The sequence below is a fragment of the Choloepus didactylus genome, chromosome 19 (genome assembly GCF_015220235.1).
Source record: "Choloepus didactylus isolate mChoDid1 chromosome 19, mChoDid1.pri, whole genome shotgun sequence".
NCBI classification, from domain to species: Eukaryota; Metazoa; Chordata; class Mammalia; order Pilosa; family Megalonychidae; genus Choloepus; species Choloepus didactylus.
The window spans coordinates 53,047,898-53,075,679 of NC_051325.1; the positions used below are offsets into that span (position 1 = coordinate 53,047,898).

The 27,782-nt window shown below is 39.5% G+C and overlaps 1 protein-coding gene across 4 annotated transcripts in view; it reads left to right on the plus strand.

Annotated features, from left to right (window-relative positions):
- The window catches only part of SLC9A8 (solute carrier family 9 member A8), a 99,926-nt gene that overhangs the window by 10,302 nt on the left and 61,842 nt on the right, over nt 1-27,782 (plus strand). For 3 of the 4 annotated variants that reach the window (XM_037810963.1, XM_037810961.1, XM_037810964.1), the window contains exons 4-6: nt 4,696-4,758; nt 12,132-12,190; nt 17,616-17,699. In XM_037810963.1, coding sequence (XP_037666891.1) covers nt 4,696-4,758; nt 12,132-12,190; nt 17,616-17,699 — 206 coding nt within the window. The remainder of the gene's footprint in view (nt 1-4,695; nt 4,759-12,131; nt 12,191-17,615; nt 17,700-27,782) is intronic. The other variant, XM_037810962.1, reaches the window with a different exon arrangement.

A 27,782-nucleotide genomic window follows, 5' to 3' on the forward strand; every position in this document is an offset into this window, starting at 1 on the left:
GATGAGTTATTGACAGAAGGTAATTCTAGGAAAGGTAGATACAGTGGTTACATTAGAACTAAAGTTCTAAAAAAAATTCTTTTAAGGAAAACTTATCAAAAGAAAATCCTAAATATAACTGTAACAGCCTTCATTATTTTTTAGTCTATTAGAGTCTAATGCTGAATATAGTAATGGCAGCTTAAATTATTCCATGGGTAACTCTGCCTGAATCTTGGGTGTCTTAATTTTTATTAGAGTACCTGTCTTAGAGGAAGAGGCCAAAATTGATTGTCTAATTAACAAGAAGATCACATTAGACTCTAAGGATTTTCCAGGCTGTCTCATTCCAGGGATGAGTGCTAGCACAAGTCTTTTAGCCTCAGTGTACTGAAAACATGGATCAGATATGCTACAACTTATTCTTGTGATGTCTTGTTGCTATTTTGCTGCCATTAACTAAATGTATAGCTCTGTGTGTAATAACTTCTTGCTTTTGCCTTGTCTTGCTTTGATTTTCCTAGTTATATGCTCATGGTCTCTTAGCTCAGCATTTTATCATCTTTAAGTTGCATTTTATACTTAAGTTTTCCAGATGTGCCAGTATAGTGAAGCATTTTAAAGAAGTAGAATAGTTTTTAATGAATTGCATTCTCAAACTTGCTGTATTTGGGCTTATTTCTATACATTTTCTATTTTACTACATAAATATTCTCCTCATCTTCTGATTAGAATGGAATAATATTCCTCTAAAAAGGTGAGCTACTTGAAAAACACAACAAATAAGCAATCCCCTCTCCCAGCCCCCCAAATTAGACAGACAAAAAACCTGAGCTTCTGATTTCCATCTTACTGACAGGTCCTCTGTGTTCTTTTAGAATACTTTGGGGGGGATCTACTTTAGAATAGTGTAATCAAAGCCCAGATTTTAAAAATTACCTTATTATAGTCTAATTTGATTCTATAATTATAGCCAAAAAAATGTGTAAGAAACAGTTTTTGAGGGCCCCAAGTATGTAAACTATTTTCAGAAAATCTTTTGTGGTTTACAAAAGTATTACACAAGTAATTATATTCCTTTTTGCCCCACAGTCCTACTGCCTCATGATGCTCAGGGTCAGTTATCCCTGCCAGTATGGTAACCTCCTTCTAGGCCTGCTGGTCTGTTGGCACAAGGAGCCCAAAGAGACCAAGCAGTGGCCATTGTGACTGCTGTGAACCTTGCTAGAAATGTCCCCTCTGGGAGCCAGGACCTCTAAACCCACTGAGCCTAGAATTTCAGGCTAATAAGCAGAAGTTCCCCATGTGTGTCACTGGGAGTGATATGGAGTGGAGGCATCCCCACTTCTACCCATTGTTCACTGTACCTGTTGAGACACATCACCCTATGGTTTAAGGAGTATACTGGATCCTGGAAGATAGCCCCAGTCCTCACAGGGTGTCGTTTCCAAGCTGGTTCATCAGCTGCATCTTTAAGAGCCATTTTACTACTCAGGCTGCCTGGCAGCTTCTGGGTGGTGTGATGTGTGGTATAGGACCACTGGATTTCATGGTCTGTGCCTACTGCTGCACCTCCTCCATAAAGTGAGCATCTCAGCTTCTTATGCAGGATCCCACATTGTTGGATGAGACACTCTGTGGACCAAAAGACATACCGGCATATGTGTCAATCCCAGTCAGGATGAATAGGTGTCTTTTCCAGATGGAAGGGGTCTAATGTAATCAAGCTGGGCTGGCTGGTCTTCTCAAGAGATGGTACTATATCAGGTTGTGACCATTGGTTTCTGTTGCTGTCCAGTCATATATTCAACAGTGGCAGTAGCTCGATCAGCCTTGGCAAGAGACATCTCATGCTGTTGGGCCCATGCATAGTTTCCCTCTTTGCCGTCATGGCTTACTCTGTTCATGAGCCCATTGAACAAACACAGAAGTGGCCATGGTATGGGGCTTGCTGAATCATCCCTGAGTCAAGCTAAGGTTTTTTCTCCTCTGTTGGCTGGTCATAAAAAACTCCCTGTGAGACCATCTGTAGAACTGAGAGAGACATATTAGTGTACAGTGATAGGTGACATGGGGATCTGGGTCACCTGTTCAGGCTGCGTACTTGTGCCCTCTAGTCTTGCTGAAGTCTCATCTCTAATGTAACACTTCCAACTTACAATGGATTGCTGCTGAGCCCACCTGACCTTATAACTTGGTAGGTAAGACAGCCCAGCTTATGAGGGGCAATTCTGGTCTCATGGTCACTTGATGTCAGATGCTGTGTGTCTACCAGAGCCCAGTAGCATGCCAGGAGCAGATTTTTGAATGGTTTATGATTCCCTGTTGCCCAAGTGGCATGACCTTGCTCCAGAACCCTAGGGATCTGTGATGAGTGACTCCTATTATGGTTTGCCAGAGACACCACACACATCCCTTTTCACCAAGATGCCTCCAGTAGCATGGGGTCTGCCAAATGATATGGCCCAGGTGGCAAGACTGCTTAAACTGCAGCCTGGACCTGCTGCAGGGTCCTTTCTTGTTCTGGGCCCCTCTTAAAACTATCAGTCTTACACCAACCCAATAAATGGGTTGAAGTAGTATTCTCAAGTGTGGAATATGCCTCCTCCAAACCTGAAAAGGCCTACGAAGCATTGTGCTATTTTCTTAGTAGTAACAGTAAGAAGTTGCTATATCTTGTCCTTTACTTTGGAGGGAATGTTCTGTTATGTCTCAGACGACTGGACCCCTAAAGACTTCACCGATGGTCAGGCCTCTGAAACTTTCTATCCCCTGAAGTATATATGTCTTACCAAGGCATCTAAAACATAAAGTACTCACCACTTCTTGCTCATCATATCAGACTAACACAATATCATCAGTATAGTGGCATGTCCAGGTGGTCCAGATCCTTTTAGGCTATATTATGACAGAAAGCAGAAGTTAATGTAGTCCTGGGGCAAGATTATGAATGTGCATTGTAGTCGGTCCCATGGGAATGCAAGCTACTACTCATTCTTTCTGATGGAGTATGGAAAACACATTTTCCAGATCAAGAGCCATATACTTGAGACTGTGCTAATTTGCTCTAGTAAGATACCTTCATCCAAAGAGACACAGAGTACAGCAGCTACAGTTTGGGGTTACTACTTGGTTAAGTTCACATTAGTCTACTGTCATCTACCATAATCCATCCAGACCAGTACATTAAGTGGGATGTGATGGGACCACCACCATTGTGTTCTCTGAATATTTGAGGGTAGTGGTAATCTCTGCCAGTCTCTCTAGGATTTTGTATTGTTTACTTACTTCTTTGGTCAGAAGTGGGGGGCAGTTCCAGGGATTTCTCCTATCATAGCTCTTATTTTAAAGGTCAAGGAACTAGTACAAGAGTTCTGCCAGCTGCTAAGCATGTCCTTGAAACTGAGGAAATTATCACCAAGCAAGTGCATTGAGAAATGGACCTACTATTTGATGATGGACCTAGGCCAGGACCCCATATGCTCCTGACCTCAAACGCTCCTACTCTGTAGGTGGTGCTTTGGTGTCAGTGTCAACTTGGACCCTGTTTCTAACAACCTTTGAAAGACTGGACTGGTCCTCTTTCCCTAGTATATAATTATCTGACTAAATGGTCTCTGTGGGGAAAGACTTGGGTAATCATTACTATATACACTTGCTGTGATATTTCAGGGTCCTTCCTCATGGATATGGCTTTTCCTTTACTCTCCATGTTCTGGGTCCAAGAACTGGCTTGGGTCTGGAAATTGGGCAAGAGACTATGACTTTCCTTTGGGATGGCTGACTTTAACTTGCTCCATATCCATCTTGGTCCCTTCTGTTTATACATATTAAGCAATACCCTTGCTAACTGCCCCTAGGGTCACCTGTTCTATTGGCTATCTTTATGGATCCCTGTGGGTCAGGACCCCCTTACTGCCAAACTTTTGCTGGTTATGTGTTGCCACTTAGCCTCTACTATTCTGGAATTTTGTCATACCCAGTACTAGTAGGGAGCCCAGTTCTGTAACAGCATCTCCTACTGTTAACCTAGTTCTGCAGGGGACAGTAACCACTGGGTTTTTCAGCAATGCTGTTGCTCCTTGTAACTTAGTAAATAGTGTCCTGTGGGCCCTCCTAGGGAACATAGTCAGCTGGTGGGTTTTCTAGTCTTATAGTGGAGATCCATCCAGAATGCCCACTTCTCTGAACATTTTAATCCCCTTCTGGTATCTCTCCTTCGTTTAATGTGGGGCACTGCCTTTTCCAAGCTTCCAGGAGCCATCTCGTCAGCATATTACAACCATCCCCTGGAATCCTGCTAGGCTGTCATGGGCCTCCAGATTGACAAACTCTCTCTGACCTGTTTTATATTTCCCCCTACCTTTGATCTAGTACCTGAGGATCCACTCCCAGCCATACTTTCCCAGTTGTGGCCAGTAGACATTAGCCAGGTCCTGCAGCTCCTTTGGTATAGAATCCTCCTCCCTTAGCAGGCTCAACTGTACTAAGAGTTGACCTTAGTTATTGGTTTGATGCTCAGGGGGGAAGTAAGGTCAGGGGGAAGTAAGACACTTGCTTCATTTGAGGCTTCTTGAATAGTGTGATTTGAAATAGCCTGAGGGTGCTCTGTATTCCAACAGGGAGGAAGGGGCCACTTCTGCAGGCCTAGAGAGTCTAGGGGAATCTGAGGGTTGAAGGTGCTCATGTGCATCTCCCCATATTTTACTATTCCAGGTCTCAGAGTCCCACTTTTCTGCCTTCTCTGGAGTATGCCTTCTCTGAAAATCTGCCACTCTGGTAAGTCCTGTGCCCTATCTTCAGCTCTGTAGACCCTTCAGCTGCAGATGAGGGTGTCTTTAAATACCGCCAAGGAGGCTCTCCTACTCTCATACTCTGCTTTAAATTGGTGGTTGATTGTCTGAGCCTGTTATTTTTCTCTTTTTAAAGCATTGTTAGCATTCAGCAACAACCACACAGTTCCACTGTTCTTATAATTATTGTTTCTCCTATACCTCTCCAATACCAGAGATACTGCATAAGCCAGTGCATCTCCCTCCACCAGTATCCCAGCCATGTCCATCACAAGTGAAAGTCTTAGCAATGGCACTGCTACCCCAACCTTACTTTACCTTCCACCAGTCATGTGGTCCTCATTGCCATCCAGCTGCTGATCACCTAACTCCAGAATTTTATCCTTGCTTCTTATAACCATCCCACTCCTGATACCAACTGAGACAGATATTTGGGGACATGTAATTTATTCAGGGCGTGCTCTTCAGGAGTAAATCTGGAAGGAAGAGAGTAAAGCAGGATAGGGAAGGGGAAAGAAGCAAACAAGGCTATGGTCTTAGAACAAGTCTAGCCTTTGCTTAAGGCTCAGGGGGAGGGCTCTGGGGCAAGAACACACTGCAGAGTTGCTACTCCTTAAAACAAGGGGCTAAGCTTTTGTAATCCATTATCAGGCATTGGCTATCAGGTGGTGTATGTGTGCACAACTTCTATGGTAAGGTGGCGTATATCAGCTAAGGGCAGATTTCTGGAGAAGGGGTAGTTGTGAACAGCAGCCAGTACTTACTACAGTTGGGGCGTGGGTACAATAGCCCATTGACAGGGATCTGGGTGACATCACAGCATCTACCACAGAAGGCAGTTGGTAAAATCTTTAAAAGATTAAAAATGCCTATACCCTTTCCCAAGAATCCCTCTTTCACGAATTTTTCCTCTAGATACCTTCATACATGTGAACTTATGCATTTACACAGATGGCAGTGGGAATGTTGTTTGCAATAACAAAAGCCTAGAAAACTAAGTGCCCATTCATAGGGGGCCTATTGATCAATACAGTGGAATACATTGCAGCCATTAAAACAAAAAATATGAGGAAACTATTTATAGATATGGAATAGTTTCCAAGATACAGTGTTAAGTTTAAAAAGTTCAAAGATTAAAAAAAGATCAGAAGAATGTTAATTCTATACTACCATTTGTCTTTAAAATGATTTTATGTGTACATGTGTATGTTGTACATATATGATTATAAACATGCAGACATTCTCTGAAGAAATGACTTACCAAGAGACCAGTCATACTGGTGGTCTCTGGGAAGTAGAAAAGGGAACAAGGTTGGGAGGGAGACTTAAAATTTCACTGTATACTCTTTTGTACTTTTTAGTACATATGCATCTGTTACATAATCTAATAAAAAATAAAATAGTTCATTTTAAAAACAATTCTGGATCTGCTCTTTATTATTTAATTCATGCTGAGTCTGAGCTTCAGTTTCCTTATCTGTAAAATGCAGGCAAGCTCATAGGATTGTGAACATTAAACAAGGTAATACATGAAAATCACGTAGTATAATGCCTAGCTGCTAAGTAATCAATAGCTGTTAGCTGTTACTATTAATTTTATCATCTATATTGTTATAATTTATTACCTTGTAGGGTAGTTGTGAGAATGAGCTAAAATAACGTATATTATACTTCAGCACTTAGTTTCCTGATTGCTAAAGCAAATCCTGTACAATGGGTTGGCTAAACAACAGGGACTTGTTGGCTCATGGTTTTGAGGCTAGGAGAAGTCCAGAATCAAGGCATCAGCAAGATGATACTTTCTTCCCAAAGACTAGTGTTCTGGAACTGACTGCTGGCGATCCTTGGGGATCTTTGGCTTTTCCATCACATGGCGTTGTCCTCTTCTCTCTCTTCCAGGTTCTCTTGACTTTCAGCTTCTTGCTTCCTTGGTGGCTTTCTCTCTGTGGCCCTCTCTGCAAGGCCTCCAATAACAGGATTAACACCTATCCTGATTCAGTTGGCCACACCTTAACTGAAAAATAGCATCTTTTAAAGTTCCTATTTAATCTACCCCAGGAATGGATTAAGATTAAGAACATGGTTGTCTTGGGTACATAATTCAACCTATCACAAGCATGGTGCCTGATACACTGTGGATCTATGTATGTGCATGTGCGTATCTCCTTTTAATACGATGCAAATGTGTATGTGTGTGTGTGTGTGTTAATGAAACTAGGATCATGTTCTTCATACTATTATGTAATCTGATTTTTTTACTTAATGCATCATAAGCATTATTCCTGTAACCTTAGTTATAGGAACGTTCATATAGTACAGTGATAATGGTAGACCAGCAGCACTCTCTGGGAAAGAGATGAATGTTAGTGGGTGACAGCAGTAGTGCTGTTTAGCTGTCTGTAGTATCAGCAGGCAGAGGAATATACCTAGGAGCCAGCAGTCCAGGGTCACTTGTTGGTTCTTTGCCCTCAGACAAGCTTAACCTCTCTGAGCCTGCTACCTGCAGTATTCTCTTGAGAATTAGAAATAATATAAAGGGACAAATCCTGGGAGAGTGGGCTCAAAAAATTATTAATTGCTCCTGATGTTCTGAACGAATACAGTGGTATCTACAATATGTGTGCACGAAGATCCACTGAGGACAAAAAGGAAATAGTAGAACTTCATTTCTATATATTTTTAAATCTCACTCTTTTACAATTTCCATTTTTGTGTGTATGTTTTAAAATATATTAATAAAGTAGCACCTTCATGTAATTACAAATAAAAAATATGTAACTTGAAGGTGCACAGATTATTTTTACTGATAGGAATGTATAATTTTGTAACAAAATTGGAGGCCCTTTCTAGGCCATTGTTTCCTTCTGATGGCCAGTTTTGTAGTATAAATTAATTTCCCCTGTGGGGGATTTGATTTGACTTGATTCTGAACCTCAATTTCAAGAAGTTAAAGGAGTAGTTTGCCAACTTAATGCTGCTCCATAGTTTAGCCCTCAGGCACATCGAAAGGATTACCCAAGTAATGACAATCATCACGTCATATTTTACAAAGCTTCTTAGGGCCTCATAAATAATAAATCTTACCATAGATTTAGGCAATAGAATAATTATTGATTTTCAAATGTAACTGCTTTATTTGTATTTACAAAAGAGTTAATCATGGTATTAAAATTTTGTATACATTTATGAGGGGAAAAATGTTGAAGTTTTAGTAGACCAGAAAAACAGCTTCTTTCTAATCAGGAAAATGTCAAATGAAGCCTTAAAGTACAATTTCTTGCCCATGATATTGCAAAGATATGAAAGTCTGATGATTGTCCAGTATTGGTGAGGATTTGGGGATGCTTTCTTTCAGTGGAATAAATTGATACAGCCACTATTTTCAGAAATAAAAATATTCATGCCTTATAATCCAGCAATTCATCTTGTCTGGATCTTCCTTAGGGAAACATTCTTATACAAAGAGGCATGTACAAGAATGTTTATTGTAGCACCACTTTCAACAGCTAAAGAGAACCATCAGGAGGGGAATTTCTTAAAAAATTGTGTTGCATTAAGATTTAATTCACATACCATGCATTCACTATTTTAAAGTGTAAAATTCAATGGATTTAGTATAGTCACAGGATTGTGCAACCATCATAACTGTTTCATTCAAGAACTTTTTCATCACCCCCAAAAGAAACCTCATATCCATTAGTAGTCACTCCCCTTTTCCCTTTCCCCAATCCTTGGCAACCACTAAATTTACTTTCTATCTCTGTGGATTTGCTTATTTTGGACATTTCACATAAATTAATCTACAGTAGTTGGCCTTTTTTGGGGAGCAGCTTTATTGGCTTGATTCACATACCATGAGATTCAGCCATTTAAAATGTACAAGTCAATAGTTTTTTTCCTGATTCATCGGTCGATGGACATTTTGGTTGATGCACCTTTTGAAAATTGTGAATAATGCTGTTATGAACATTTGTGTGCAAGTTTTTGTATGAGCATATGTTTTCCATTCTCTTGGTTATATACCTAGGAGGAGAATTGCTGGATCATATGGTAACTTTTTTTTTCTTCAATTTTATTGAGATATAGTCACATACCATACGATCATCCAAAATGCACAATCAGTTGTTCACAGTACTATCATATAGCTGTGCATTCATCACCCCAATCTATCCTTTGAACATTTTCCTGTACCAGAAAACGTGAAAACAAGAATAAAAAATAAAAGTAAAGAAGAATACCCAAAACACTCCCCTCACCCTATTTTTCGTTTAGTTTTTTTGTCCCCATTATTCTATTCATCCATCCATGCACTGGATAAAGGGAGTGTGATCCACAAGCCCTTCACAATCACACTGTCACCTATTGTATTCTACATTGCTATACAATCATTTTCAAGAGTCAATGCTCTGGGTTGCAGCTTGATAGTTTCAGATATTTACCTTTAGCTATTCCAGTGTATTAAAACCTAAAAACAGCTATCTGTATAGTGCATAAGAATGCCCACCAGAGTGACCTCTCGATTCCATTTGAAATCTCTCAGCCACTGAAACTTTATTTCATTTCATTTCACATCCCCCTTTTGGTCAAGAAGATGTTCTCAATCCAGTGAGGTCGGGTCCAGATTTATCCCCTGGGGTCATATCCTGCATTGCCAGGGAGATTAACACCCCTGGGAGTCAGATCCCCCATAGTGGGGAGGGCAGTGAGTTCACCTGCTGAGTTGGCTTAGCTAGAGAGAGAGGGCCACATCTGAGCAACAAAGAGGCAGTTGGGGAGACTCTTAGGCACAATTATATTCAGGTTTAGCCTCTCCTTTGCAGTGACAAGCTTCATGAGGGCAAATCCCGTGATAGAGGGCTCGGCACATCAAACCGCCAGTCCTCAATGTTTGTGAGAACATCAGCAACAGTCCAGGTGAGGAAGCCCAGGACCTTTGCACATATGTTAACTTTTTGAGGAACTGCCGATCTGTTTTCCACAGTGGCTTCAGCATTTTACATTCCCATCAGCAATGTATGAGGGTTCCAATTTTCCCACACCCTCACCAACACTTGTTATTTTCCTTATTTTTTTTCCAAATAATAACCATCCAAATGAAAGCAGAGGAGTAGCTCATTGTGGTTTTAATTTGCATTTTCCTAATAACTAATGGTGTTGAATTATCTTTTCATATGCTTATTGACCATTTGTATATCTTCTTTGGAGAACTGTCTGTTTAGCTTGTGGCATTTTTATGCTTTGCCAAGGAGCTTTTAAAAGGAATGAATATACTCAAGCATGGCATGCATGTACACACACACACAACAGAACTGTGGTTATATAGAAATAGGTAAGAAGATAGAGAAAGGATATTCTCCAAACTTAAGATAGTTTGTTACCTTGGGGCAGGAAAGGAGAAATCTGAAATGGGATAGTAGGGTAAGATATGATCAAAAGGGACTTCTGTCTATTTATAACATTCCACAAGGTATTGTAACAATTTTTTTGTTTTGTTCTGTTTTGTATTGTGACTGGTTAATGAAAATTTGTTTTCAAAATCCTTAAACCATAATAAAGTACACCAAGAGGTGGTTAAAGCAGTGTTGGAACATCCAGGTAGCTGATTCCAAGTGAAGCCCAGCACACAATAAAATAAAGATATTATCCATGGCAAAACCAAAAAAAGACAGAACATTAAATACAGAATTTGAAAAGCCAAGAGAAAAGGAGTTATTGGGGAACCCTAGCTGGTGAGGGGTTGGAATCAGTGCCGAAGAGGAATACATTAGCCTTTCGTACCATCTAGCAAGTGAGCATAAAACTAGTATTCTGAAAATATGTTTCTTGGCTCCATTTATACTCAGATATGTTTTATCTTGGTCCCTTTCTCTTTTTCAAAGTAATTATATTGTTTTTTCATTAATATATAACAATTCAAATAATACAAAAGTATATAAATTGCTCATCTCCTCTCTTCACCTCAAGCTCCCCCCCACCACACACACACTACCTCATGTTGGTAATTTGGTCTGTATGTTTTCATTTTCTCTTGCAGACACTTGCTTTCTCTCAGGTTGTACATTCACACTCTCTCTTTCTATGTGTATTTGCCTGTCTAAAGTTTATTTTACACAGAAAAATGCCATTATAAATTACATTATGCATACATCATTATGCACATCTCTTTTTATTAAGAATAAATTTTTAGATGTGTCATTTCCTGCCTCCCCCTCCCCCACCCCAGCAATCTCAAGTCATAGGAAATCTCTCCCTCCTTCCAAAACAATACCTGATTTTATAATAGGATCCAATGAAATACTAGGGCTTGGTATACAGACATTTACTTTAGAGCCAGCATTTTGGACCAGTGTGTATTGTTTGAAGGGAGGGCTGCTTGTACTTTAGTGGGCATTATCCAGGAATCCTGTTCCTCTTTGTCAACAATCTCTTCATTTTGGCTTTTGGCTGCATTTCAGTTGAGCTACAGCTGGAGGTCCTTTTCCTAATAAGCTTCTATGTTCTAATCTACATCTCCCCTCCCCATCTCACCCAATAAAGATGTATTTCTTCATCCTTAGGTTGTTGATGGGTATTCAAGCTTACTTTGTACTACCCCACTACCAGAGTTGTAATTTAGCAGGTCTGGAATTCTTCTCAAGCATCTTTATTTTATAAAAAGCTTCCATGGTGATTCTGATGAGACAACGGGTTTAAGAATCATTTATCTAGTGAGTAACAGAGCAATCATAAATTATACCCATCATGCTACTTCGAGAATTATTTTTGGTCTGTGCTATATGAGAGAGCAAGGAGCCTGTCAGCTTTATGGAAACATGCCTGAACTTAAATGGTCTGCTTTGTTCCAGGAATTTCACAGAATTTTCACTTTAGGTTATTTTCAGCGTTTGGTTTGTGTCTCTAACTAAATATTCTATGTAGAGCTGCCAGCTGAGTCTGAGAAAGTGCTTCGTGGATTCTTTTTTGAAAATGGAAGGAAACAGCAGTACAAAGCAAACTTAGCCTTTAAGCTTTCTGCCATTCCACATTGAAAATGGGTGAATGTAGCAAAAATGACAGGTGTTAAATATTCCATGCCAGCCACACTGTCCTTGAGTTTTGCTTTGTAAAGCTTTTTCTTCCCCTCAGAATTTTGTAGATTTCATTATAGTATATTTGTCTGGGATGCAAGTGAGAAACTCATGTGATTCATAAAACTACATACTAATTTCCATTCTTCCACTTTTAAACATAAAATTTGCAGAACTCCATAAAAGCCATTTTGAGACATAATGAATCATACTCAGTTTCTCCAGAATAATAAAGTTGAGTAATCATTCTCATGTTTTAAATTTTTGTTAAACTTTATGTTTTCTCTTCTAGGTATTCTTATGGGAGCAGTTATAAAAATTATAGAGTTTAAAAAACTGGCAAATTGGAAGGTAAGTTTGCTTGTGTATTTTTATTGTAATCAAAAATTTTATTGGTTGCTCTTAATTTTAGTAACACTGATGGTTATGTTGGCTTTCTTGTCATTATTTGACTATCAGCAAAGTTATATATATTGTCCCATTAATTCTTTAACATTCTGTGAGATTTAGGTTGATATCTGAGCTTCTCAAAAAAGCATAAATCTCACAGTGTTTCAAGTGAACATGGGCACACTGAATGTCATATTTTGTTGTGATTTATTTGCATTTTAGCATCCTAGGCTCACTTCATGGCAGGAGTGGGGTGGAGAATCTTATTAGCATTAAACTAAAAACAATGTTTGTTGCTCTCAATTCCATTCTGACAGTGAGGATAATAAAGCATAGTCATCTACCAGTGTAGAGCTTACAGAGTACTTTATATGCTTCAGCTCATGTTGTCCTCAATGATAACTACGTGATATAGATAACAGGTATTATCATTATCTGTTTTTTTAATTGACTGTTTTTTAGGACAGTTTTAGGTTTACAGAAAAATTGTGCAGAAAGTACAGAGAGTTCCCATATACCCCCCCTCTCTGCACACAGTTTCCCACATTATTAACGTCTTGCACTAGTGTGGTACCTTTGTTACAACTGATGAACCAATATTGACACAGTATTAGTAACTAATGTCTGTAGTTTATATTAGGGTTCACTCTTTGTGTTGTACACTTCTGTGGATTTTGATAAATGTATAATGTCATGTATACACCATTACAACATCATACAGAATTCACTGCCCTAAAAATGCTCAGTGTTCCACTTTGTCATCCCTCTTGCTTCCTCGCCACTTGCTGGTAACCACTGCTTTTTACTGTCTCTATAGTTTTGCCTTTCCAGAATTCATAAAGTTGGAATCATACAGTATGTAGCCTTTTCAGAATGGTTTCTTTCACTTAGCAGTATGCGTTCCATGTTCTTCCATGTCTTTTTGTGGCTTGATAGCTCATTTCCTTTTTTTTTCCCCTACAATTTTAAAAATACTTCTTTATTGAAGTATAACATATTGATGTACATACATCTTGGAGTATAGTATGATGAATCCAGATCAAGCTATGGGACATTTCCAGCACTCCAGAAGATTACCCCAGAGGTAACCACTATTCTGTGTTCTTTCCACCATTGATTAATAGTACCTGTTCTTGAACTTCATATAAATACAGTGTATACTCTTTTGCACATGGGATAGCTTGTTTCTTTTTATTACTGAATAGTATTCCATTGTACAGGTGTGCCAAGTTTGTTTATCCATTCACCTATTGAACAGATGAAACTGACCCTCAGAGTGGTTGGGTCATGTCCAGGGTTACAGAGCTAGCTAGAAAGTGGCTGAGTTGGGTCTTATATTCAGACCCTCTGACCCTGTATACTCAGTATTTTTTCCACCATACCATGTTGTCCTCCATTGTTGATGCACATAACTTTGTGTTTATACAATGGTTATTAGGGTGTGAGCATCAACTTGTGGTTTGAAGACTTATTGAAACTCAAATTTCAGCTTAAATTTGATCACCCATATTTAGTAGAGAGAGGTCAGCAAGTGTGTTACAAAGTTGATTTTGTGGAGGGGAAAAAGTAGAGTCATTTTAAAGGTCCTTTTCAAAAACTTAGAATTACAGTTAAAACTTATCACATTTGAACCCCTCCCACTTTGATGCAGCTCCCAGGTACTAGGATTAATTTACCTGTAAAACTGTAGAATGTAAAATGCAACACCAGCCTTATAGTTCACCTAAAATACAGTTTGAATGTGTTGTAAATAATGTTCAGGAAGTATTCCACATATTAAATGAATTCTCAGAATGTACTTTGAGCTCCTAATATTTATAGGGTTCCCCACAGCTGGGGAAGGGGTGTGGGTGATGGCTGGGCAGGACCCACTAAAGCACAATGTGCATAGTTTGGTTATGTTTAACAGCCTTATAGTGGCTCATTCCAGGGCAGGAGCCCTGGAAACCCTTTCTCTACCCCAGTCTGGATATAGCCTGTTGGGAAGACATCTGTTAAACCATTTTGTTTGCCCTGTAGTGTTTACAATTTAAAAATATTAATCCATGTGAAGTTCTGGCAATTTCACATAAAAATCTGAACTTCTAGTTTCTCTTGAAAAAGCAGAAGCTCTTTTAACACTAGGCCCACATTCTGACCAGCAGCAATCAGCAGGCTCGAAGTTGTGGTCACTCTCCCGGGTAATTCTGCGTGGGGAGTAGGAGGTTGAGAGGTTGTCTTTCACTTTTAGTTTTATATGCTCCAGTGTCATTGAATTTATTTTTCAATGGATATGACTTTTTAAAAAGAAAGTTTTATTGTGGTAACATATTCAGCATAAAATTTCACATTTTAAGCACTTTCAAGTATATAATTCAGTGGCATTAATTACATTTACGGTTTTGTACTACTATTACCACCATTAAAAAGCTTTTAATGGATGTTACTTTTTAAATTAAAATAACAGTAATATATTTAGTAGTGTAGACCACTTAAAAAAAGTTGGGTGATGGTTGCGATGAAGTGCCAGAAGAGCCATCCAGGCAACCAGTATTTTGACCTCAGAGAAAGGCAAGGTTACTGGGCTGGAATAGTCAGGGCAGGATTCTTGGAGGAGGAGGTGTTTGTGGGAAGACAAAGCAGGAAATAGAACACCTGTCCGGGTGCCATGGGGAGCAATGGGAGATAAAAACCATGAAGGAGCTTGTTGTTTTCTTTTCATGAAGCTGTTTCCAAACTGTCCTGTTGGGCCTGCATACCACCTGCCGTATGCTTAATCAATTGGCTTTTTAATTTTATATACATTTATTTTGTTTTCTATATTCTTTCTCATTTTGTCTTTGGTTTTTACCTTTTTTGTGTTTCTTTTTTTGCCACTTTCTTTCTGTATACATTTTTAAAGGGAACATTATGATACTATTTTCAGTCGGAAATCAATATTGTTTAAATAAATATGATGAAAACAAGTAGTCTAGATGCCTGCTGAAGCCTCTGAGCCCAAGCCTGCTCTCAAAAAGGAGATCAGCACATTGGAGAGTGTTGGAAGTGCTGGCACCCACCAACTGAGCTGTCTTTGACTTACTTGGAATCAAAAAAGAATTGAAAGGAACTAACTTTCTCAATATGTGAGGTCAGCGGTATTTAATGCATGTTGTTCAAGGAACATCTACAGTCACCTCAGATCATTTTCGGGGAGAAATCGCTGAAAGGAACCTGGGACCTTTCTGTAACACTATTCCCTGTGAAGTGGGTTCTCCTTTTTCCCAGGGCGGGTTTAGTTTCTGAAACTACAAAAAGATTGATACAGTGGCCCCGCTGCACTGGTTCTGAGAAAAGGTTGCCCCTTAGGACAGAGATCAGCCCATTTCTTTTCTCATAGTCCCAGTCTGAGTCATGTGCTTGTTATGCATGCAGTTATTTTAAGAAGTCATTTGCTTCTATTTTAAGACTTTTTCTGAATTTTATTTTAGTCTTTATGGTAACAGCTGTACATTGGTGAGAATAATTTAGTCATTCCTTTGAATAGGGAATTTTGACAAGAAATCAGACTGTCAAGATTGTGGCATGGAAATTTTCACATGAAAAAGGATCTGATTTTCAGTATTAAATAGACTCTGTATTACATACGGTCATTTTGGGTTTGAGGACCAGTATATATTTTCCTCAAATCTCACCAAAATTAAAGAGATATATTAATATAAAAAATGAAATCTGCTTGTTTCAATCTCCCAAAGATGGCTATATTTCTAGAGAACACCTTTCATGATGCCATTTAATATTTAAATCTGAAAGCATGGCAAGGAGCTCACTTTATAGCCACATCACAAGTTGCTAGGACATCAGGTGTGGAGTATTTCATCACAGTCAGTTTAGGAAAATTGCAGAGTTGTCTATGACAGGCAGAGAGAAGACAGGAGCTATTTTTTTTTTTTAATTAAATTCAGTTTTATTGAAATACATTCACACACCATACAATCATCCATGATATACAATCCACTGTCCACAGTATGATAACATAGTTATGCGTTCATCACCACAATCTATCTCTGAACATTTTCCTTACATCAGAAAGAACCACAACAAGAATAAAAAATAAAAGTGAAAAAAAAACACCCAAATCATCCCCGCATCCCACCCCATTTGTCCTTTAGTTTTTGTCCCCATTCCTCCACTCATCCATACACTAGATAAAGGGGGTGTGATCCACAAGGTCTTCACAATCACACTGTCACCCCTTGTACTCTACATTATTATATAATTGTCTTCAGGAGTCCAGACTGCTGGGTTGGAGTTTGGTAGTTTCAGGTATTTACTTCTAGCTATTCCAATACATTAAAGCCTAAGAGGTGTTATCTATGTAGTGCATAAGAATGTCCACCAGAGTGACCTCTCGACTCCATTTGGAATCTCTCAGCCACTGAAACTATTTCGTCTCATTTTGCATCTCCCTTTTGGTCAAGAAGATACTCTCAGTCCCACGATGCCGGGTCCACATTCATCCCCGGGAGTCATAATCTGCGTTGCCAGGGAGATTTACACCCCTGGGAGTCAGGTCCCACGTAGAGGGGAGGGCAGCGAGTTCACCTGCCGAGATGGCTCAGTTAGAGAGAGAGAGGGCCACATCTGAGCAACAAAGAGGTACTCAGGGGGAGACTCTTAGGCACCATTAGATACAACTTTAGACTCTCCTTTGTGGTAATGAGCTTCATAAGGGCAAGTCCCATACTCAAGGGCTCAGCACATCAAACCACCAGTCCCAATGTTTGTAACAACATATGCTAGGGGATCAGCATCTCAAAGTTTAGAGATAGGCCTTACAATTCAGGGATAGAGTTAACTGCTGTAAGAGCTTACAATCTAGGGACTATTACAATTATTGTATCCACGTTAGGCTGTGTTCTAAGATTCAATTCTGAGTTTACACATTGTAGTTAGTCCATATTGGTGAGGCATCATCCTTCTCACCATGCTTTCGACAGGAGCTATTTTTTAAATGTGTAGTGTTTACTCTTCCTGTAAGTATATTGTTTTAGAGCTTACCATTACCTTTTACCTGGCGGATTCCAATCTGTGTACTTGTTTTTGAAAGTGTTCTGTCTGAATTGAAATATTTTCTCTATCAAAATTAATTCTCTTTCTTAAGATTAAAAAGCATACATCTGTGTTTGGAAGCAGTTCATTCTGCTTTCTTTTGCCAGTCACCTTTTAGAATCATTTGTCTTACACTTTTAAATTATTTCTTTATTTTGTCTCCTGCTTTGGTTTTATCATCATGTAGTCATTTAAACATTATACATCTTCACTGGGCCAGGCCCTACAAGAAGAATTACTTTGGCTCGTTATTGATAAATTTGTTTCTTAATTACACAAATTCCATACCTCTGAAAATACTCATTTTATATTATAGGAAGAAGAAATGTTTCGTCCAAATATGTTTTTCCTCCTCTTGCTTCCACCAATTATATTTGAGTCAGGATATTCATTGCACAAGGTAAGACTCAGACAAACATTAGTGCCCTTGGTCTGGATGATTGCTCGTGTTTGTAAGGGATAAAAACTTTGAAAGCTTGGGTTTTAAATTAGCAGTTGTGGCTCAGTGTGAACTTCATTGTTCATTCCAGTGGGACATGTGATGGAAGCTGGACTACAGTGCGTGACTCCTGGAAAGACATACACACGATTGATCAGCTGATTTCACAGTTTCAGGCAGTGTGGTTTATTACGCCAGTGTTTTCCATAGAAGGGTACTGTGCCAGGAAGATGAGCAGAGGTGTTGCATGGAGGATATGTTGGGTCCTTTTGTAGGGCACACACTGGCACATGTTAAGAGGATAGGCTGTGACCCGGGACAACAGGGATTTGTTCCCCAGACCTGTTGCTCCTCCCTGCTCACACTATGGGGCCTTTCTCCTTCCCTAGGCCCATCCATTCTTCAGTGTCTCCCCTCACAGCGCCTGATCCTGGGCCCCAGCCCCTAAATGGCATCCCACTTACCCCCAGCCCATCTCTTTCCACCCCTCTCCAGGGCCCAGCTTCTCCTTATCGGGCTGGAGCCCCATCCTCCCCAAAAGTCTTCTAGCTCCTGGTCCAGCTACCCTCACCCAGTCCCATAGTTAGTCTTCCCCCTCTTGGCTCCCCAGCCCTGGAAAGCAGCATCACTGCCCCTGCCTAGTTCCTTACTCTGCTTGGCATTTCCAGTCTTTGCCCTCCAGGTCCCAGGACAGCTTTTATACTTGTTTTGTGTGTGTGCATGGTTTTTTTCCCCTTGTGTTTAAAGGGTTTTCTTTAAATATAAATATATTTTAAAATAAAAAGGTGTTTTAACTCAAATTCACATTTTAATAATATGACAGTTGTTTTGTGGATGTGACAAAAAATTGTGATGGTAGGAAGGACTAAGGTTTGGCCAACCCTTAGGGAGGAAAGAGCCTGGGCTTTGAAGCCAGAAAGACCTAGGTCTAATCATGCTCTGCCCCCTACAGGTTCCTTTTCGGTAGAGCAGAAATTTTTAAAATAAGACCCAAAAAAACAAAAACCCTGCTGCCCGGGTTGCTTTGCTATTTCACTAAAAGTATGTAAAGCACCACCCACCACACTAAATAAATGATGCTATTTTTTGTTGTTGATGATGATGTTAATATTAGTAGTAGAGATAATAATAATAACTTACTGAATTTGAGAGTTAAATTTTTAATTGCCCACCTGGACACCAAATCAAAACTATTCTATATGTGGTCCAAATTATTTTTAAACTTTTAATTTCATTGTTCATCTTTCTAAAGAAAAAGTGAAAAGAAAGTTTAATGTGAAAATAAATTCCCAAGTCTTGCAAACCATTACTGATATCAGATAATCGTGAAAAAGGAAACAGAAAAGAAGGTAAATGTCTCTTTTACTCTTTCATTTTATAAACAAATCTTAGAAGAACTATAAGCAAATGATTATGAAAATATTTCCAAAACAATGCTGAGGAAATGGATTTGATTTTGACATGACGTTTTGAATATTATATTAGAGGATGTAAAGTTTTTATTTTCTATTTGTTTTTGGATGGAGGGGAGAGAAATCTTTTCACAATTTGTGGAAAATAGTAGTTGCTTTTTGAAGCTGGCTTTCCAGCAGAAAATGTGGCAGTTTATGTGAAAGGGACTAATGTTTTCAGAGACTTTTGTCCACTTCCTTCCCTCCCCCAAAGAAGATAGTTGACTTTGAATATTTTATTTTAATATTGCTGTACTTGCTAATGTAAATTTGAATTTGGAATACAAAGTTCAATAAGATTTCATCAGTTGATGTGCAATAAGTAGGCACTTATCTGGTTCTTTAAATTGTAAATATATAAAGAACAAGATGTTAATTATGTCTAAAGCAGATAAATTTGCTTTATGTAGCAGAGGGAAGTTCTTATGGTATTATAACTCAAATTTGGGTAAATTTTTGTTATACAGATTAATGTTAACCAGTACATTAATTATATCAGAACTAGATCCCTGTAAACAGACATGAACAGATTAGAATAATCCATTTTTAAATAGCATTGTCAAATAACTATTTGCAAAGAAAATAGTCATAGGTGAAAGCCCTTTATTTAGAAAAACAAATCATTGTGTTTTTCTTGAGTTATTGTAAAGTTCTTTGTGTGCTAAGGATTGATATGCTAAACAGACAAAAAAATTGAATATCAAATTATAGGCAGCCAAACCAAAACTGAAAGAACGAAGCAAAGACACTTCCTCAAGGAGGCTTAGTGAGGCTGTCAAGGTTGTGCTGACAGTACTTTTTTTTTCTTTTTTGAGAAATTGGGGGTTTATAGAGCAATCATGCATAAAATACAGGATTCCCACATACCACCCTAATATTAACACCTTGCACTGGTGTGATACATTTGTTACAATTGATGAAAGCACATTTTTATAATTGTACTATTAACTGTAGTCCATGTAGTCCGTGTAATAGGTTGTGCAATCCCATGGATTTTTTAAAAAATTCTTATTCTGGGAACATATATACAACTAAAATTTCCCCTGTTAGTCACATTCAAATTTATAGTTCAATGGTGTTAATTACATTCACAGTGTTGTGCTACCATCACCACCATCCATTACCAAAACTTTTCCTTCACTTCCCAAATAGAAACTCTGTACCTTTTAAGCCTTAACTCCCTATTCCTTTCTGTAACCTACCCCCATCCCTGGTAAATTGTATTCTAGTTTCTGACCCTATGGATTTGCTTTATTCTTTCATATCAGTGAGATTTGGCTTATTTCATTCAACATGATGTCTTCAGGGTCCATCCATGTTGCTTCATGTATCAGAAATTCATCCCTTTTTAAGGCTGAATGATATTCCAGTATGTATATGTACTACATATTGTTTATCCATTCATCAGTTGATGAACACTTGGGTTGCTCCATCTTTCGGCAACCGTGAATAATGCCTCTGTGAACATTGGTTTGCAAATATCTCTTCGAGTCCCTGCTTTCAGTTCTTTTGAGTATATACCTAGAAGTGGGATTGCTGGGTGTATTAGTTAAGATTCTCCAGGGAAACAGAATAATGTATATTATGTAAATATTATGAGATATTTAAAGGAATTGGCTCACGGGGCTGTGGGGAAAGGCAAGTCCAAATTTTGTAGGGCAGGCCACAATCTGGGAACTCCAAGGCAAGTTTTCAGTGACTTCCCCAGGATAAGCTGGTTGACTGAAGTAGAGATGGGAATTCTACCTTCTGACTGCTGAAGTCATCACTTCTCCTTTTAAGGCCTTCAAACTGATTGGATGAGACTTCTCTCATCGTTGAAAGCAATCTCCTCAGCTGATTGTAGATGTAATCAGCCACAGATGCAGTCAATTTACTGATTATTTAAATCCATGAAATTTCCTCACAGTAACAATCAGGCCAGTGCTTGCTTGACCAAACAACTGGACATCATAACCTAGCCAAGTTGACAAATGAACTTAACCATCACACTAGGTCATATGGTAATTCTGTACTTAACTTCCTGAGGAACTGCAAACTGTCTTCCACAGGGGCTGCACCATTTTGCATTCCCACCAGTAATGAATGAATGTTCCTGTATCTCTACATCCTTTCCAACACTTGTAATTGTCTGTTGTTTTTTTTTTAAAATAGTAGCCATTCCAGTGGGTATGAAATGGTATCTCATTGGATTTTGATTTGCATTTCCCTAATGATTAATGATGTTAAGCATCTTTTCATGTGCTTTTTGGCTATTTGTATATCTTCTCTGGAGAAATGTCTATTGACCATTTTTAAATTGAGTTGTTTGTCTTTTTGTTGTTTAGTTGAAGGATTTCTTTACATATTCCAGACTTTAAACCCTTATTGGATATGTGATTTCCAAATATTTTTTCCCGTTGTGAAGTTTTTGTTTTACTTTCATGATAAAGTTCTTTGACGCACAAAAAAGTTTTTAATTTTGATGCAGTTCCATTTATCTATTTTCTTATTTTATTGCTTGTGCTTTGTTTGTAAAGTCTAAAAAAACCATTGCTTAATACAAAGTCCTGAAAATGCTTCCTTATATTTTCTTCTAGGTATTTTATAGTTCTGGCTCTTATATTTAGGTGTTTGATCCCTTTTGAGGTGATTTTTGTATATGGTGTATGTTATATGGTCATTCTTTTGCCAGTGGAGATCCAGTTTTGCCAGCACCATTTGTTGAAGGGACTATTCTTCTTTCCCAATTAAGTCATCTTTGCCCCATTGTCAAAAATCAGTTGGCCATAAATGTGAGGGTGATTTTTGAGCTTTCAATTTGATTCCATTCATCTGTATGTCTGCCCTTGTGCCAGTACCATGCTGGGTTTTTTGTTTTTTTTTCTTATTTTGTTTTTATCCCTGCCCTCAGGGAGTACTTGTTCTCCCTGTCCACCCCAGTGCCAGACCCCAAGGAAGCCTTGTTTTGGGTCCATGCTCTCCTGGGAGACTGGTGGGAGCTCTTTCCTTTTCCTTACTCCAGGCATCATGATTTCTGGTCCCCCTTCCTCCCAGGAACCCCCTCCTTCCCTGTCCTCCCCCTGTTCTTATTCTGCTTTCCCCTTCCCTTCACCCCTTAGCAACTAGTTCATATCTCCACCCTGGTCACACCCCAGCAGAAGCTATAATGAAACCCCTCTCCCCACCCCAGTTTCCCCCAAAAGAGGTCCTTCACATCTCAGAGTTAAGACAGTCACATGCTTCCCACAGGTATTGCTCCAAGGTTGCTCCTCCCCAGCACTCCCGGCCAGTATGGGTCCTGAAAGGCCAGCACTTCTCCGCCACCTCCTTCCTGCCCCTCCAGCCTCTCCATTCCTTGTAAGGAGCCATCTGTCCACCATGCTGTTTTGATTACTTTGGCTTTATAATAAGGTTTTTTTTTGTTTTGTTTTGTTTTTTGACTTTTATAAGGGGGGTTTATTTGGTTACAGAGTTACAGTCTTAAGGCCATGAAGTGTCCAAGGTGAAGCATCAACAATGGGGTACCTTCACTGAAGGATGGCCATTGGCATCCAGAAAATCTCTGTTAGCTTGGAAGGCATGTGGCTGGCGTCCACTTGCCCCAAGGTTGCGTTTCAAAATGGCTTTCTCCAAAATGTTGCTCTTGGGGTGTTTTGTCCTCTCTTAGCTGCAGCTCCTCTTCAAAATGCCACTCTCAGTTGCTCTGAGCTCCTTCTGTTTGTCAGCTCATTTATATGGCTCCAGTGATTTAATTTAGACCCACTCTGAATGGGTGGGGTAACACCTCCATGGAAATTATCCAATCAAAGGTCTCGCCTACTTGATTGAGCCACATCTTCATGGAAACACTCAATCAAAGATTCCAACCTAATCAACACTCATGTGTCTGTCCCCACAAGATTGCATCAAAGATAATGGCATTTTGGGGGACATAATACATCCAAACTGACACAAATAGTATGTGAGAAAGAGATAAATGCAAAAGGAAAAAAGAAAAGTAAAACAGATTAAGTGGGATCAAGTGTGCTGGAATGAGTTCCCCTAGAAGTAATCCCTATTAGTATTTAAATTTTTAAATTAAAATTAAAATTAAAATTGTATTCTTACAATGCACACATACATAAATTTTTAACAAAGATAAGTCCTTAATGAAGATACAGTACTATTTCTAGCTTTTATTCAATCAGCAACATGTCATGAAAATTTTCTATGTTATGGCTGTTATTTTAAATGTAAATAAATAAGCATGGAAGTTAGAGAGGGCCTCATTGAGAAGGTGACCATTGAGCAAAGACTTGAAGGAGGAGAGCAAGAGACATGATATCCAGATGAAGAACATTCCAGGGTAAAGGAAGAACCAGTGCAAAGGCCCTGAGATGGGCAGGTTTGGGGAGCAGCAAGGAAGCCATTGTGGCTGTAGAGGCCCAAGCAAGCCAAGGACAGAGGGAGAGGTGAGCGCTGCATGGGACTGGGTCGTTTAGGGCACTGAAGGTCATTGTCAAAGCTTTGGATTTTACTCTGAGTTTAATGGATGCCTTGGTGGGGCTGGGTTGAGTAGAGAAATGGCATAACCTGACTTATGATTTGAAAGGAATGCTCTGGATGCAGATTGAAAATACATTGTTAGCAGGAAAGGACTAAGTCAATTAGGAAGTTATTTCAGGAAGCCTGAGAAATGAGCATGCTCTGACCAGAGTCTGGCATCAGAGTGGTTAGACTCTAGATATGTTTGACCACAGATTTACTGTGACTTGTATGTGGACAGTGACAGAAAGAGAGGAGTGTGGGATGGCTCAAAGTTTTTTGACTTGACCAACTGAAAGGATGAGCTGCTGTTTCTTGAGAATGAGGAAGGTTGCAGGAGGGGGTGGTTTGGGTTCCATTTTGGATCAGTTGAGTTGAGATGTGTACTAGATGCTGAGTAGGCAGTTGGGCACTGGGCAGAGTCTGGAATTTGGGAGTTTCCAACACATACACACACACTCACATGTGCATGGAGTGTTTAAAGTTATGAAACTGGATGAATCACTAAAAATATGAGTGTATAGGCAGAAGAGATGAGGTCTCAGGATTGATTTGTGATTGGCTCAATAAAAGTTGGTTGAATTGATGAACTCAGTGAATGAGTCGTAATAGCAATTAGTGCACTCCTCCACAAAATAACTCAGATAAATAGCACTCACTGTGTTGTTCTTGAAAGCAACAATCTGGAGTTATTCATAATTTGAAAAGTGGTTCTTCTAGGTCCAGGATGATGGAGGGGAGCTCATGAAGAAGGGTAAAGTGGAAGGAGAAACCAGTCATAGCTGTGTCGTGTTTGTTCACTCATTGACTTATTCATTCCAGGTGCCTTTTTTTTTTAATTACAAGAAATTTTATTTTGAGGTAAATTCAAACTTACAGGAACAGTTGCAAAAACAGTACAAACGCCATACATAGAACTCCAACATACCCTGACCCCCCTCCCCCAATACCCCGATCCAGCACCTTTAACATCCTGTCACACCACCATTTCTTTCTTTCTTTCCCTCCGTCCCTCCCTCCATCCCTCTGTCCCTCCCTATCATCCATCATCTGTTGCTCTGTCTTCTGAACCTATGGGAGCAAGCTGCACACATCCTTGAAAAAACAATATAATTCACATATACATTTCCCATGAACAAGAACATTCTTTTATGCAATCCCATTAAACGCAGCTAAGAAGTTCAAGAAATTCAACCTTGATACAAAGCTTACATTCTATGTTTCCTTTTTTTTTTTTTTTTTTTATTTCCTTATGTGCCATCTGTGTCCCTTTGAGCCTCCTCTCCTCCATCCTCAGATCCCATCCAGGATCATCCTTGGTATTTAAATGTCATCTATTTAGAAACATATATGTGGAAACATATATACAGCCTAAATCTTCCCATTCCACCCCCTCCCTAGCATTCCATTAGTGGGATTAATCACATTTAGAATGTTGCAATGCTATCACCTTCCCACCATCCATTTCTAGAAGTTTCCCTTCACCCCAAACAGAAACCCTACACTCATTTGTTAACTCCCCATTGCCCCTTCCCCCACTTCTTGGAACCCCTACTCTACTTTTCATCTCTATGGTCATATTCTCTGATACTTCCTTTATGTTTACCGTGGGGCTTGAATTTAACATCTTAAATCTATAACAATCTTGTTTTGCTTTGATACCAACTTAACTTCAATAGGACATGTAAACTGTGTTCCTATACTCCTCCATTCCCCCACCTTTATGTAGTTCTTGTCAAGAATTACATATTTTACATTGAGTCCAAAACCACCGATTTATCTTTACAGTTTATGTATTTTAGATCCTGTAGGAAGTAAATAGTGGAGTTATAAATCAACAATTCAGTAGTATTGTCTTTATATTTACCATGTGATCTTTACTGGAAATCTTTATTTCTTCATGTGGTTTCAGTCAGTTGTTTAGTGTCCCTTCCTTTCAGCCTGCATAGGACTGATCTGTCCCTCAGCTTTTGATTATCCGAGAATGTTTTCATCTCCCCCTCATTTTTATTCTTCAGGTGTTTGTGAATTCTCCAAGTCTCTGATGGTTATTGACTTCTATTTGTATTCCATTGTGGTCAGAGAATGTGCTTTGAACAAATTCATTTTTTTATTTTTTATTTTATTGAGGCTTGTTTTTATGTCCCTGTATACAGTCCATTCTGGAGAAAGATCCGTGATCACTAGTGAAAAATATGTGTCCCTGTGACCTGGGATGTAATATTCTATATATGTCTGTTAAAAGTCTCTATATCTCTCTCTCATTTCTTTGTTTCTCTGTCGGTATGGCTCGCTTTAATATCTGAAGTAGGGCAGGTCTTTTATTAGCAAACTCTCTCAGCATTTGTTTGTCTGAAAAATTTAAGCTCTCCCTCAAATTTGAAGGAGAGTTTTGCTGGATAAAGTATTCTTGGTTGGAAATTTTTCTCTCTCAGAATTTTAAATATGTCATGCCACTGCCTTCTCACCTCCATGGTGGCCGCTGAGTAGTCATTACTTAGTCTTATGTTGTTTCCTTTGTATGTGGTGAATTGCTTTTCTCTTGCTGCTTTCAGAACTTGCTTCTCTTCAGTATTTGACAGTCTGATCAGAATATGTCTTGGAGTGGGTTTGTTTGAATTTATTCTATTTGGAGTTCGCTGGGCATTTATGCTTTGTGTATTTATATTGTGTAGAAGGTTTGGGAAGTTTTCCCCAACAATTTCTTTGAATACTCTTTCTAGACCTTTACCCTTCTCTTCCCCTTCTGGGGCACCAATGAGTCTTAAATTTGGACATTTTATTTTATCTGTCATATCCCTGAGATCCATTTTGATTTTTTCAATTTTTTTTCCCCATTCTTTCTTTTGTTCTTTCATTTTCTGTTCTGTGGTTCTCGAGGAGGCTGAGTTGTTCAGCTTTCTCTAATCTTGTATTATGAGTGTCTGGAGTCTTTTTAATTTGGCCAACAGTTTCTTTTATTTCCATAAGATCTTCTACTTTTTTATTTACTCTTGCAATTTCTTCTTTGTGCTCTTCTAGGGTCTTCTTTATGTCCTTTATATCCTGTGGCATGCTCTTCTTCAGGTCCTTTATATCCTGAGCCATGCTTTTGTTGCCTGTCTGTAACTCTTTGATTAATTGTGCCAAGTACTGTGTGTCTTCTGATCTTTTGATTTGGGTGTTTTGGTTTGGGTTCTCCATATTGTCTGGTTTTATCATATGCTTCAAGATTTTCTGTTGTTTTTGGCCTCTTGGCATTTGCTTTACTTGATCCCTAATTTGACAGAACTGCAGCTTGGTGGCGTACACGTTCTCTAATTAACCAGCAGATGGCGTCCGTGAGTCACCTACGCCCCTCAAGTCAGTTCTTCCCCACTTTATCTTTGTGGTGTGTGGGGGTCTGATTGTTGTGGGGTCCAATTGGGGCACCAAGTTTGGATGTGTTGCTGGTACTGTCTGCCCTGAATGTGGGGCATGTGCCTGGGTGGTTAGGCAGGCAAGGCAGCTTTAATAATCAAACCTCCCAGGTGTTCCCAGAGATTTAAGGCTGTTGCAGGAGCCTAAACCTTCATTTCAGTCTTTCCACCAATTGTCTCGGCTGCTGACCCACAAGTCCCCGGTATTCGCATAGGGTCATTGGGATTTCCGAGCGGTTTCCCCTTCCCAGCTGTGCTCTTCCAGGACCTCTGCTGGGGGAGGGCTGTGCCACGTCACTAGTGCGTGCCGGCCCACCAGGGAAGCCCTGGGTCGCTGGGCTGTGCAGGGGCGCTCCCAGCCCGCTTCAAAGATGGTTGAATGGGACGCATTAACTTCCCGCTTTTCACACAGCTCCGCCCTCCCAGCTCCGGGACAATCAGCTGTGGGTGTATTAAAGGCCACTGTCCACGGCCGATATTGTGGCTTGTGTGTAGTGCTGTGGGAAAGATTCCCCGTCACACTGGGTTTCTTGGCGTGGCTCTGGGCTGTGGATCTGGCCCCAGGCAGGAGCGTCCCCTGCCCGCTGGGGAGATGGCTGCAAGGAATGCAGGGTTTTTTTCTCCTTTTGTCTCCCCTCTTGCTACTCTGGTCTCAAGACAATCAGCAGCGGTTGTGGGAAGGGGTATCC